This window comes from Branchiostoma belcheri, unplaced genomic scaffold (genome assembly GCF_001625305.1).
Source record: "Branchiostoma belcheri isolate BF01 breed outbred unplaced genomic scaffold, Haploidv18h27 scaffold239, whole genome shotgun sequence".
NCBI lineage: Eukaryota > Metazoa > Chordata > Leptocardii > Amphioxiformes > Branchiostomatidae > Branchiostoma > Branchiostoma belcheri.
This window is the reverse complement of record NW_017803842.1, coordinates 244,409-257,403: the sequence shown is the minus strand read 5'-3', so window position 1 is coordinate 257,403 and position 12,995 is coordinate 244,409. Positions and strand designations below refer to the sequence as shown.

The window sequence follows — 12,995 nt, the reverse complement described above, 5'->3', positions numbered from 1 at the left end:
GCCACAACAAGTAATTTTTTATTAATGACATCAGCGCGTGCATTTCACCATATTTTGGAGGTGAAAGAAAGAAATTTTGTTGCTCTCTGAAAGTGATCAACATGCTGACAATGGGCAAAGATGTCTGTTGCCATGCCGAAGTGTGAATGGCAGATAAATATGAAGAGAGGAGACATGGCTCTGATCTATTGTTTGTCTTTTACTTTTATGCAGGGATGCATTTCATTCCTTTTACAAAATTGTATAATTATGTCATGTTCACCGAATCAAAACCATTTGTACAATGATTGGAAACTTTTATAGTTGGCAATATACGTAGCACAATATAGGTAGCGTTGCATGTATTATTTCTTGTTTAACAAGGTTTATGATGTCAAAATTTGAAAATGTAGGAACCTTGTTTTTTTGCCCTATTTAGACTCTGCGGAGGATGCCATCCATAAAATTTACTTGCTTGACTCTGAATCTTAATGGTTTATAACCATATAGTCTAGCAGGGAAGTCAAAAAGGGTTAATAAGCGGCTAATCGTGGTTTGTTTTATTATAATTACCAAATATGGGTCACTTCTTAATAACGTGGGCCATGGGTTGTTTCATCTGTTGATACCAGGAAAATGGGATTCTTCCTGAAATGCTAACATTGTTTGATCAATAATGTTGTTTGATTGTTTAATAATAGCATTGCACATCATCACAAAGAGAGAATGTGGAAGCCAAAAATTGGGTAGATAATACGCAAATTGTCCTGAGGAACTATTAGTAAGTTCTCTCCGTTTTTTGTAATTAACAGTGATGGGGGTTCAAAGTCATCTACACTCTGGGGTTTTTTTTCTAGACTTTTCGTGCAGCACACTAAACCTTTTTGACCTCAATTTAGTCTACAAATTATGCTGAAGTAAATATGTCTGACCTTTAATTTGCAGGCAAAGCGAATGTCATTCTTCTTACTGAGTAAAAGCCAGGCCTTTAGTGATCCTGACAAATTCAATGAGCCCAAAAATAACTCCAATTTCATGTTTTTTTCATACAAGTCACCCTTCTAGGTGTCCAGATACAATGGAACTTATAAGCTTTTGATTTGAAAATGTTGGATAGTAAATAAATATGACTTGTTAAGCAATGGTAAACCAGGGGGTTACACGTGTATTTCTTACAATGAATTTTGCTTCAATCCTCAAAATAGAACTTGTTTAAGGCTGTTGGCACTTGACAAATAAGCCTAAATCTTGTCAACCTAATGGCCTTAGTGTCATCCGTAGTAATCATTACCTTTTTTTAAAAAACTACATTAGCCCTTCCTCCCCCCCTGACCAAAATGAAGCGTCCGAGTGAGCCTTGCATTTGTCAGACTGTCATTGGTGAGTTGTGTTTCTCACTTTGGTCTTAGGCTGTCAGAAAGAAAGAAAGACAGCATGCGTGAGTATTAGAAAGCCGTACTGGTGATTAGTTTCATTTCATCAAATACATCACGCGGAAGTAACTTAATATATTCCGTTCATTGCCTGTCAACAGTGAAATTCTGAAAATGGGATGTTCAGGAAGATCAGGTTTCTTATGAGGAAAGAAAGACTGTCACAGTAATTAAACTTTCTGCTCAAAATGATCGCCCATGCATCACAGTGTTAGAGATTATAGTTTTACACAAAATTTCATCATCATCATCATCTATGCCACATTTTAGTGCTTTTCACCCTGCAGGCAGGTGGTCAATGTGGTCCAGGTGTATTCTTGATACGTGGTTCAGGGGACTGTCAATTTTGACTCCAATTTAACTCAAAATTAGATTTGTATGGTAGGCGTGGACTTTCTCTGGTCAGACTGCTCACAAACTTCCTGGTCAGGATGGATTCCTTTTTTAATAGGTTCTGAATATGTGAGCTTAAAGCACCGTCGGTTTTGGTTAAAATAGACCCCAGTGTTTTACTGGATATACTTACTGCAGGACAGGTCATCCAGGATGCGGTTAGCGAGTGCGCAGGGGTCGCTGGTGTCGAACACATTGGTGGCACTCCCGGCGATGTCGTCAAGCGCAATGCTGTCCACGAAATTGCTCCTTCCAATAGCCACGGAGTACAGCTCAATCCCCGCGGTCCTCGCCAAGTCAGCCTCAGCTACCTGGTCACCTGTGGTCTACCAAGATCATAGCAAATAGCTTGTGTTAGCATGAGTTACCCCTTCCTCATGAGCTCAGTGAAAAGCGGTCTGCAGCCTGATTTGGGCTTCTCCTGAATAAATAATAATTTGCGTACCTGTACTCCGTTTGTCAGGATGACAGCAGCGCGAGCAGCCCCGTTGCGGAAATCGGACTAAAAAAACAAAACAAAACCATGATTAAATCTACACTTCATACACTTGTCTACTGTAACATTTCAATACCTACGAATCTACATGTTATTGACTAATTTCACCAATGGCTCCAGAAAGGCCAGTGATGTATGTACAAAATGTACTCACCAATAGAAATAGTCCATGCGAATTATTTTTAATCATTATAAATCTTTATCATCACATAACACATCACTTGCAATAAAGAGCAGCAACAGGAGAAGGAGTACCACCTAGAACATAAAGTTTGTATTCAACAATTTGAAAGCACTTCAGAGTCCGTAATTGTTATCATGCTGATTGGATACGATTCCAGAGTTTTGTGAAGCAGTGGTCTTACTGTGTCCTTCATGTAACGGATAGCCAGGTAGGTTCGTTTACGGCCTCCATACTGCATCTGGTTCAGGATGATGCCAGGCAGGACAGCGTTGTCAGATGTGTACGTCCCCAGAGAAATGATCTTCTCAGGCACGCAGTCATACAGGATATAACCAATCTGTGTCACGGGGATTGAGTTGAGTTGAGAATTACCAATAGACATATTTTGACTGCGACTGAAAATTACTTTGTAGACACAAAATGGTTTACACCTGACTAATGCCTCCAAAAATCATTTAATTTTACACATTCATCCAGTTTTACCTGTTATGTACATTGTATTCTGGAACACCCATTTGCTGTTTTATTATTTGTTAATGATTTGTATTCTTTTTTGACTGAAATAAGTGATTTGCTAGAGTGTCCACCCCAGTGTTTTGTAGTCTTATGTTTATGTATTCTTCTTCTCTTTGATGCCCAACATTATTGTAATGACAACTCCAGCATGTCAGAGTGTGCTGGTGCTGTCCACGTTAATTCGCACTCCACTCTGAACAGTGAACTTACACTTAATCCCCTAGCCGCAATCCGCAGTCTATGTTGTGTAATACAAAATAATTTGCCATAAACTTTGATATTTATAATCGGCACTCACCCCGACTTGCACACCGCGGTCGTTGAAGCATTGGAGGGCCTCTGCGACAAACTCCTTGGCGAGGTTGAAGTTGGACATCCCAATGCTAGAAGATCGGTCAATTACAAAAACAACATCGGTGGCGCCGCAAACTGCAGTTCATGACAAGAAATGTTCAGATGTATTTCAAACATAAACGTAGTACATACAAAGTTAACACAGTGCAGTTCCACCCACCCAACGATTTGATACGCATCTACCTGACCTGTGTTCGCTGTTGAACAACAACAAAACTTCCGAGCCAGGCAGGCTGGCAAGAGATGAGAAGGTCAGGAGCCTGGCTAAGACGCTGTCCCAGGTAATTGAGGCACTTCACAAAGCTACTGCCTCAAAAGGGCCGCTAAGTCTGCTATGGGACTACCTTGATCTTTTTTAGATGACACTCACCACTGGCGAGGTCTTCGTCGATCAGTCCGTCGCCGTCATTGTCGATGCCGTCCAGCAGCTCTTCGTCCACTCGCCCGTCGCAGTCGTTGTCCACACGGTCATTTGTGACGGTCTGGGTGGTGGTGCAGGGTGCGGAGATCTGGGCCAGCCGGAGGCCGCCTGGGTAGCCATACGCCTCCAGAAGTGTGTAGCCATAGCTAGGGAGACGATAAAGATGACATGTAAAACAGGGCTGTAGACCTTCCAGGTAGTAATCGTCAGGCCATATGATAACTGCTTGCCTTTAAAAAAAAGTAAAAAAAGATGAAGCCCAGCCCACACTATCAACTATTATTCAGGTGTGCCCCTTCCCAGACATAGGGACCCTGGCTTCCGAGGTCTGATACTCGGTACCCATGTACCTGCATGGCCTGAGTCAATGGACTTTGTGATGTGTGGATGTTATAAATAATCCTTGGAAGCTTGGAAGGTCATAACACAGGGCAAGCTCACTAACCACCAGCTCAGGGTGCCGCAAGCTGTGCCCATCAAGCTCCATTCTCCTTATGTGATTTTGTCATCAGTTAGTACCAACATTTTCCAAGCCTGGCAAAACATTCGAACCAATGATCACTAGTCTAAGATCCCACCTGAAGAGACCGAAGGTTGCGATGGGGGAAGCGTGACTTGCTGTATGGGTGCCTGCCGAGATAGTCAGGTCAGTGGCCTCGTAGTTAGTCCCCGGCACGGGATGCCAAACGGTGCTGCCTGGCAACGGTTGTCCATCAAATAAGAGACCAGCTATGTCAGCCGACCTGTGAACAGAAGGATGTCAGTCACCAGTCTCCTTCTGGAATATTGATTGATGTATCCTCGGTAGAACATCAGATGGCCACTTATGCCAAACTTTAACAGTTCTATGGAACTACCAGGTAACAGGAAGGAAAGTGACCTCAATCCAGTCTCACCTCACTGAAGAGCTATTCTTAATATCTTGTGACAGAGAAGATAGACGCGCCGTCTACAATATTTACAGGTTCATTGTACCGGGAACCCGCTTCCCCCAGCTCTTTTCAACTGCACAAAGAACAGTAGACCACAGTCCTAAGGACTGCGCCACTTTTCAGTAACATGTATGTTGCCGATTGTTGGGTGAGCGTGACAACAGCCAGGACTCGAACTTCCAACCTCTCGGTCCCGTTGCAGGGTCACTAACCACTGGACTACGCACGCTAAAAACACACACAGACGCACGCGCACACACATACACACACCCAAACACAGAAACAAAGTTTAACACATAAACACGCGCGCCACAGAAAGACAAAGAAAAAGACGACAGCTTACTGAATGACCAGATTCACGTGATGCGTGGTTGAGGTGCCGGTTACGAGGAGGTCGATCGTTGAAAATGTGTAATCTGCCTCAAACTGGGCCACAGGAGGGATGATCAGGAGGAACGGGTCGGTGTCCGTGTTGTCGGCAGATGCTGTTTTACTACACAGAAGCAACAGAAGCCACAATTCAAATAGATTATTCAGAGCCCGTACCCCCCCCCCCCCCAAGAATGGTGCAGGAGTTTCACGCCAAACAAGGAATAGATTAACAACTGGCATGACAAAATGTCCGCCTGCTCACACCTGTATTGCGCCAACAGTACTGGTTCGTCGGAGGTCACGTGCAAGTACTCGTTTGAATCAGCCTCAAATTCCCAGAATTCCCCTGCGTTTAGATTCCTCGGAGTTCGACCGGTAACAGTGACCTTTAGAATAAGCATAAAAGCATTAGTGACAAGGTACTTGACTTTTTAGACTCTGAATCCAAACCTTTAGGCTGAATTATACCTTTTCAATTGTCCTTTTCTACGCATTCCGTACTGACTTTGATCGGTCTATTGAGAGACAGATCATAGACATTTCTTTGTTGAGTAAGGATAACCAGTTTAGACCCTGCCTGCCTACATTGTACCTGCCTTAGTGCTTCACGGAGGCCAGAAGCGCCCTCTGTCTGAAGTTATCATCTGCTGTTTGTAAACTGTATCTTAATGGACCTAGAGTTGATTTTTCCAGCGCTTGAGACTCGGTTTGAGAACTCCTGGTTGTAGACCTTGTAGACAAATGCATATGGTGATCTCCTTCGAACTCCTAACCTGTTGGTCCAGCCTGATGGAGCCTACCTGTGTGTTGTCTCTGGCGGCCACAATGCGGAAGATGTCGCCAGCGGTCCTTTTTGCCAGCGGGGCGGTGACGAACTCCTTTCCCCAGGTGTCCACGGGTGGGATCATCTCCACAATGTGGTCGCCAGACCCTTGCTGATTGTTCCCTACCACGGTGAACAGGTTTCCGCTCAGCACGGACACCGGATGGCTGGATGTGATCCTGGACCCGGTCAGGTCTTCGGTCGATTGTACCTGCAGGGACAGTTAATTTTATCTTTTACTAGTAACCTAAGGCACTACGACGTGCCCTGAAAACAGACTCAAAAGCAAATTGGAATGGAAAATATAAGATCCATCAAGAAAACTAGTTGTGCTACTCTTCGCTGGAATGGAATGAAGAAATGCTGATTGCATTCTGAGGCTGTTTCAGCAACTCTGAGCTGCAGAACACATCATAATCATACATACGATTATCTACAACATTATACATGAAAACCGGTATAGAAATAACGGTAGCGTGTGCTGGGAGAGGAAAGAAACCTATTATATATATCTCCACCAGATGAATACGCCAGCTACAATGTATGTATGGGAAGAATATTTGTCAGGGGAGTTTGGCTGCCTTGGGGTTGCAGTAAGGAAGGGAAAGAATCAACGTTCCGCGGACTGACTCGCCTGGCTCATTTTACTCTGCTTTTGCCAAATGCTATAAGATCCGTATTCCTATAGGAAAGAGTGGTGGAGGCTACGAGAAACCGAAGTCCTCATCCTATGTCCAACTCGAATGGAACAGCAGTGGGGTATTCTTACCTGAAGCGTTTCAAACCGGTCCAGGCTGACCGTGAAGTCCTGACCCGCGGGGTAGCTGCTCCCGCCGAACGTCACGGCTTGGGTAGGGTTGATGGTGACAGTTGTACCGTCGTAGACGCCGACGACCCCAAACTCTGCAATAAAGATCAAGGACACAAAAGATGACGAGAAAGCACCACAGGGAAAATCGAAAGCAATGGTAGATTGTTGAGTGAAACTTCTTAGTGACACACACACACACACTCAGCTATGAAGACATCTTGGCGAAAGGTAAAAATGAAGTAAAATTCTTACCGCTTGGCAAGTCCGTAAAGCCCTCTTCGGCCCACGAGCGTCGGACCGTCGCACAGGCGGCGAAGTACTCGGTCCCCAACACGTCTGTCGGGAGGGCCAGGTAGGCGTCGGAAGAGGCAAGTTCAGCAAACACTCCGTAACTGTGGGTGTCAATGCGAAACAGTCTTTCATTACCGCTCTTCACTTACGATCATCTTTGGCTTTCCTTCATGCTGTAAACTGTACATTCTAAGCATTTTGATAAGAAAACAATTGCATTCTGTTCTACTGTTTCATGTTGCTACGTGGAAGTCATTTATTCTCTTATGATATAAAAGAAGCAACAAATTTTGATGTGAGCTCCAAATTTTGCTGTAAGCAAGAAATTTCTGTATCGAAACATTTCTGAATCGTTTCAGTTCCAATGTGGCCGCCCGTGACCGTATTCGTGCTCACCTGTTTGTGATATTTGTCATCTCACATTTATCTTTTAAACCTGTGTATCGTTTAAAGTGATTTTCTAGAAGAAAAAAAACGTACATCACGATCTCTTCATCTGACGTGACGTGGATGGCCTTGTCGCTTTTTTGGCTGCCGCGAAGCTCCACGGCTGTACGGTCCAGGGCCACGTCTGTCACCTGTTAAACACCGGACAATAATGCTAATAATGTTGGTCGAAATAAGTAACTCAGAACATTATTAATGATAATATAAAGTATAAAGTATATCAGTAACAAAGACAAGTCATCACGTCATTTGTCCCACAATCGTTCCCGTAAGGGTCAGTCACAGTGACAATATAGTCTTTTGAAGTTGTAAGAGGCTGTGACTTAATTACGTAGGGGCCGATACCGACTTCCAACCACTTCTGACCTTCCAACAACCTTTGCTCACGTCACATTTGAATACATTATGTTTATAATTGCCTTTTGGAAAATACAGTAATAAGCATAATCTATTCATATTCTTGAAACGTTTTGTGTGTTTTGTTGTCTTTTATATCACACGTTTCGTTCCCGCAAACTGCCCAGCCGAGCTCCGGCTTGGAAATGTATTTGGAAAGAGTAGTTCTGTCAGCTAGAGGAAAACCTGGTTGTGCGAAAAAAAACTCAATAGTAGAAGAAGAAGTGAGAGTTCGTCGGAACAATGGCCATGGGAGTTTCTGTAGAAAAGAGACTAGCCTGTCCATTGGTCGCCGTGACCGTGGTGGTGTAGCCGGTAGCAGGGAGTGTGATGGTGACGTCGGTCGTGGCAGACTGGGTGGTGATGAACAGCCGGGGTGGATTTCTGTCCCTCTGAAAGTTTTCCGTAAATGTCAGGATGAATTCAGTGCCTCTGTTGTCTCGGACGCCTGAAAACAGAAAATTACCATGTTAGCATGGACGACGCCGCGCGTTTCTGTCTGTAAACAGTTGTTGTGATTTGAAATGGTCGATGTGAAATCTGTTAATGATTGTGCCATATCCGAGCCTGTTGACTTTTCTGAGGGGCAAGAAAAAAATTAATCATATATGAAATTTATGAAAAGAACAAACATTTTCATTGCAAATATAAAGCACCGTTGTGAAAAATAGTAAAAGATATATATTGGGGGAAAAAGAGCACAAGCTCGCGCTCGGATTCGAACCCTCACCCCGTACACCACGAAATTATCAGGGCAGACGTCGCATCCTAAAACAATTTAAGTTTGACGTCCTACCAAATGGCATCGGCAGCTTCAAATGGCAGGAACCGTTTGCCTGACGGGAAGATTTCACAAAGTTTCGGTAATTATTTTCGGTGTGCACCATGGGTGCGCCTTTACCACTACTATTACTGCTCATCATCGAATTTGTAAAGCAAATATATACATGTGCAGTACATGGCAGACGGTTAATTTGGCAGTACTAGTATGTGGAACGACAACACTAGGATACGTGTGGCATGGGGAGACAGGGTAACCAACGAAGAAATTCTCTTTTCGAACAACCCGCCAAGGACCATTGTTGTCGAATAGCGTCTACTACGCTAAACTACCGGGGCATGACCTCAGAATGGAGGATATTACAATTAAGCAGACACCCCGAAACATATTTGGCCTGGCAGCCACATGTAGAAGGGTGCAAAGGAAAAAGGGGAAGGCCACGAAATACCTGACGACGAACGAGAAAATGGGAATCGGCTGGAACGACGTGAAAGCCATAGCAGTGGACAGAGGTGCCCGGAGAATCCCTATACCCGCCCAGCGCGCCACAGGAAAGTGCAGTAACTGGCATGGGTCTAGATAAGTTAGCCGGAGGTTAGGCAGCCCGGACATGAACAATCAATACCATATATACCCAGTGACAACGCGGATAGGGACGGTACATTTTAGCCATGCAGAACAGCAATTGTGTCTCTCTCCAGAAACAATTAGGAAAAGAAGAAATAAAGAAGACAAAACACAAATAAAAAATAATGGGAAAATAACGGAATGTTAAAAAAAAAAACGAAATCCTAACTCAAGTCCTTAATTCACCATTCAATCCAGATGGTACCATACGAAATGCGTCAACACTTCGTATTTGATTTCATGTATTAAGAGAATCAGTCATAACCAGAGTATATTTATCAAGTTTGGATTCCATGAATCAGTCAGGTCGAACGTTTGGCTCCGTTGTAAAATCTATCGTTAGCTTTGATGTCCTCTTCTATAGGGCGTCCAGTTTAGTAAAATAAATCTTTATTTTAAAAGAGCTGTACATGGATATGATGCCCTACCTTTTGATCTAGATCCCACTATAACCATACATCATAACGACCGTATCTACATGTGGGTAATATCCTTGTGCACGAAGAACGCAACAGGTTCTGGTTCGGCTGCCGTTCAGCGCAACTCAGCTGACCCAGTAAGGAGCGGCCAACGGATTTAAAACCAGTGACACGAAAGACCGCACTCTATTTCGATATACTCTATATCATATCATATCATATCATATCCTATCATATCCTATCATATCATATCATATCATATCATATCATATCATATCATACGTTATTTCATATGCCCGAGGTGTGGCTCTCCTCAGACACGGTATTCCATAAAAAAATTCCTATCGGTGGGACACTGACAGACAACCCTAACTGACCACCGTAACAATTGCGCAAAACTGTACGGTACCGCCGTTTCTCAAGCCCCTTGATGGACGGACTTGTGACTCTCTTCAGTTTGTCAGGATCGTTTGGGGGTCAGATATGTGGCTCTCTTTAAGTCTGCCGTACAGCTCGTCTGGTGGCTCGACTTGTGGCTCTCTTCAGTTGGCCAGGCCCGACTTGTGGCTCTCTTCAGTTTGTCAGAACCGACTTGTGACTCTCTTCAGTTTGCCAGGCCCGACTTGTGGCTCTCTTCAGTTTGCCAGGACCGACTTGTGGCTCTCTTCAGTTTGCCAGGCCCGACTTGTGGCTCTCTCCAGTTTGCCAGGACCGACTTGTGGCTCTCTTCAGTTTGCCAGGACCGACTTGTCGCGCTCTTCAGTTTTACAGGTGGTTCATTTGGTAGACAGACTTGTGGCTCCCCCTTTAGTTTGTCATGCGACTCATTTGGTGGTTCTACCCGTGTCTTTCATCAGTTTGTAGTTTTGGAGGAACTTGTGGCTCTCATGTTTGATGTTCAGGCGGCTCATTTGGCGGTTTGTACAGTTGGAATAGGGGTAATATGAACCATGTTATGCTATCAATCAGAATTAAAAGTACCGACACCTACCTTGAGCTTCTGCTCCGCCGGTTGAGATGGTCAGTAGGAGAGTTGAAACCAACACAGTCCACAACATGACTCTGCCGCTGTAGAACGGGACAAATGCATGACACGTAAAATGTAGTACGGACTCTAGAAAATGTCCAAAAGCAGACAGTGAAGTAAACTTTGGGTGAGTAGTAACATCACTTACTTGCTCGCGTGCATTCAAAAACGTCGGATAGAAGTGGGCAGTTGGAAGATGATCTGTACCAAAGTCAGTCTCGGGGCGCCTCAATCTTAGTTGGAGGACTCGACTTGAAGTGGTGGACAGACGGCGTCGAAATGTGCCAGCGTGTCTTGTACAGCCCGTTTTATCGGTGTAAAGCAGGCACGTTCCCGTTGGTTCAATGTACGTATTTCGGAAACATGACGACACCATTCCTTCACCAATCAGCATCGTCCAGCTACAGGCCATTTCATCAGACGTGGCGAAATTGACGTGACTGAAGAAATGAGTTCTCAGGTACTGCCCACGCAAGTTTAAGACGAGTCTGCATTGACACATGGCAATTGAAATAGGAACCAAGACCCTCCTCGTCAGTCTCTATTCTTCAATGATAAAGGAACTCCCTCCACTTTATTACTACATGGTGCGCCTTGTCCCAGGCTGATACGTGTCTAATTTAAAAAAACAATCAATGCTGTGTTCACATGAGTCGATAACATAGCAAACGGACAGGCCGACTCTGCATGCAAGGGTTAGGGCTGTTTTGTGCTTTTAAAAAAGTTTTCTAGGGACTTTGTCGGCTTTTTGGGGGGTATGCTAGGTACGGTACCTAACATGGGCCGACAGAATTCAGTAGAAATCCCAATAAAAGGTTAATAAAACACCCAAAACTTAGCGTTACCCAAGGTTTCCAGGTCTCCGATGTTGTGGGTAAATTACAAAGGGATAGGTAAGGTGAGTTAAGGTTCCGACAACCGTCCTTGAATCAGCCAAATGTCTCGTTTGTTGTCAGTAACACACTAGTACCGCCCACAAGGGACGTTATCCTCTTCTGGTATATGGCCTGCCGCGTTTCTCGTGTCAGTATCGTACATTTTCTATACCTAGCACTGCAAAAGAACCGTCGCTGTCTTAAGAAATGATGATATAGTAGCCCTTGTCCTGCTAGCCATTCTGGCCTTTATATATAGTAGTACCCTACCTAGAGAATTGTTAGTACATGTATCTTGATAATACTAATTACAATGGTAATAAATGTATAAAGGGCGATTAAAATACATTTCTTCTACAACATTGGAATATAATCCACAGAATCACTTGAATCTGGGTCATACAGATTCTGAGGAATCCTGACAACACCAGAAGTACATAACAGACAAAAAGGCACTCAGGTACGTACTACTACAGGTAAGTTTATGAGTGCAGACTACCATGGGTGCTGAACTGCCTACCTAGCTAGCTAATCTACTACAACATAGTCACCTTCTTTCTGTAGTTTCTAGATTCTACATATATAGTTGTTACATACAAATGACAGCTTGCATATTTCACTCTGTTAAAAAATGAATAGCAACCTGATTATATCAATAAATTACCAAAAAAAGACAATCGAACAGCGATAAAACCCATATTTTAGAACATTTCCATATAATGGTTAAGCCTATGTCTAAACACACACTGACGCGCGCACACACATAGACGCACACACGAACAGACGCACACACACACACACTGACGCACAGACGCACAAACATACAGACGCACGCAAGCTCGTTCATGTAAACAGCATCAGATATTTGAAGTATGGATTTTTATGGCTGCAGTATGGACATATGAAGTATGGATTTTATAGGTCATCTCAGGGCAGGGGGAGGGGGGTTCTGATACTAGTGTACTCTGACAGATACAAGTATACTCTGATACTAGTATACTACCCCTGAGATAAAGCTCATATTTACATATAATAAACGGATTTAAAATGTTATGTACAGAATTTAAGTTAAAAGATTGTTACTGCGACAAGTAAAAACCATTACAGCATATCCATACGAAATTGTCGACATGAAATAGAAATGGCACCATAATAATATACACTATAATGTCTCACTGATTCAAAAGTTCGACCATGTACGGTAGTGCACTGTTCGTATAGCGTCCCGTGCGGCCGTACAGAGGGTTCAGTTTGTGAGAGGAACGAGTCTGACGGCCACTGATACTTCCTCTGGTGGGTGGTAGAATGTGCTGAATGTACATAATAGTACTTTCATACATGTACTGTATGCAATCTACGGCAAGTAGAACATCAACAGGTACCAACTTTGCCTGAAAAATTGACCACAAATAGAGGAC

General features: G+C 43.7%; 1 protein-coding gene across 2 annotated transcripts; it reads right to left on the bottom strand.

Moving 5' to 3' along the window:
- Positions 1 to 774: 774 nt before the first annotated feature.
- Positions 775 to 10,996, bottom strand: LOC109470899 (IgGFc-binding protein-like). Of its 2 annotated transcripts, XM_019770000.1 has the most exons (16): positions 10,851 to 10,994; positions 10,667 to 10,743; positions 8,127 to 8,296; positions 7,486 to 7,583; positions 6,967 to 7,106; positions 6,673 to 6,806; positions 5,881 to 6,114; positions 5,345 to 5,466; positions 5,052 to 5,201; positions 4,355 to 4,519; positions 3,726 to 3,922; positions 3,300 to 3,430; positions 2,667 to 2,822; positions 2,251 to 2,307; positions 1,939 to 2,131; positions 775 to 1,389 (listed from the first exon to the last, which is right to left on the bottom strand). In XM_019770000.1, exons 1-16 carry the CDS (start codon positions 10,862 to 10,864, stop codon positions 1,385 to 1,387), a joined length of 2,043 nt encoding a protein of 680 aa, XP_019625559.1. In that variant the 5' UTR covers positions 10,865 to 10,994; the 3' UTR covers positions 775 to 1,384. The 2 variants fall into 2 exon arrangements, 1 of the variants encoding a protein (XP_019625559.1); XR_002140286.1 differs by lacking the exons at positions 775 to 1,389; positions 1,939 to 2,131 and having other exon boundaries at positions 3,300 to 3,384; positions 10,851 to 10,996.
- Positions 10,997 to 12,995: the final 1,999 nt, after the last annotated feature.

Bases quoted from the DNA above. Each gene is read 5' to 3' on its own strand.
- LOC109470899 (XM_019770000.1), bottom strand. The intron at 7,107-7,485 runs GTACGTTTTTTT...TGACACCCACAG, and splicing joins TCAGATGAAGAGATCGTGAT to TTACGGAGTGTTTGCTGAAC. The intron at 5,202-5,344 runs GTGTGAGCAGGC...GCTTCTGTGTAG, and splicing joins GTACTGTTGGCGCAATACAG to TAAAACAGCATCTGCCGACA.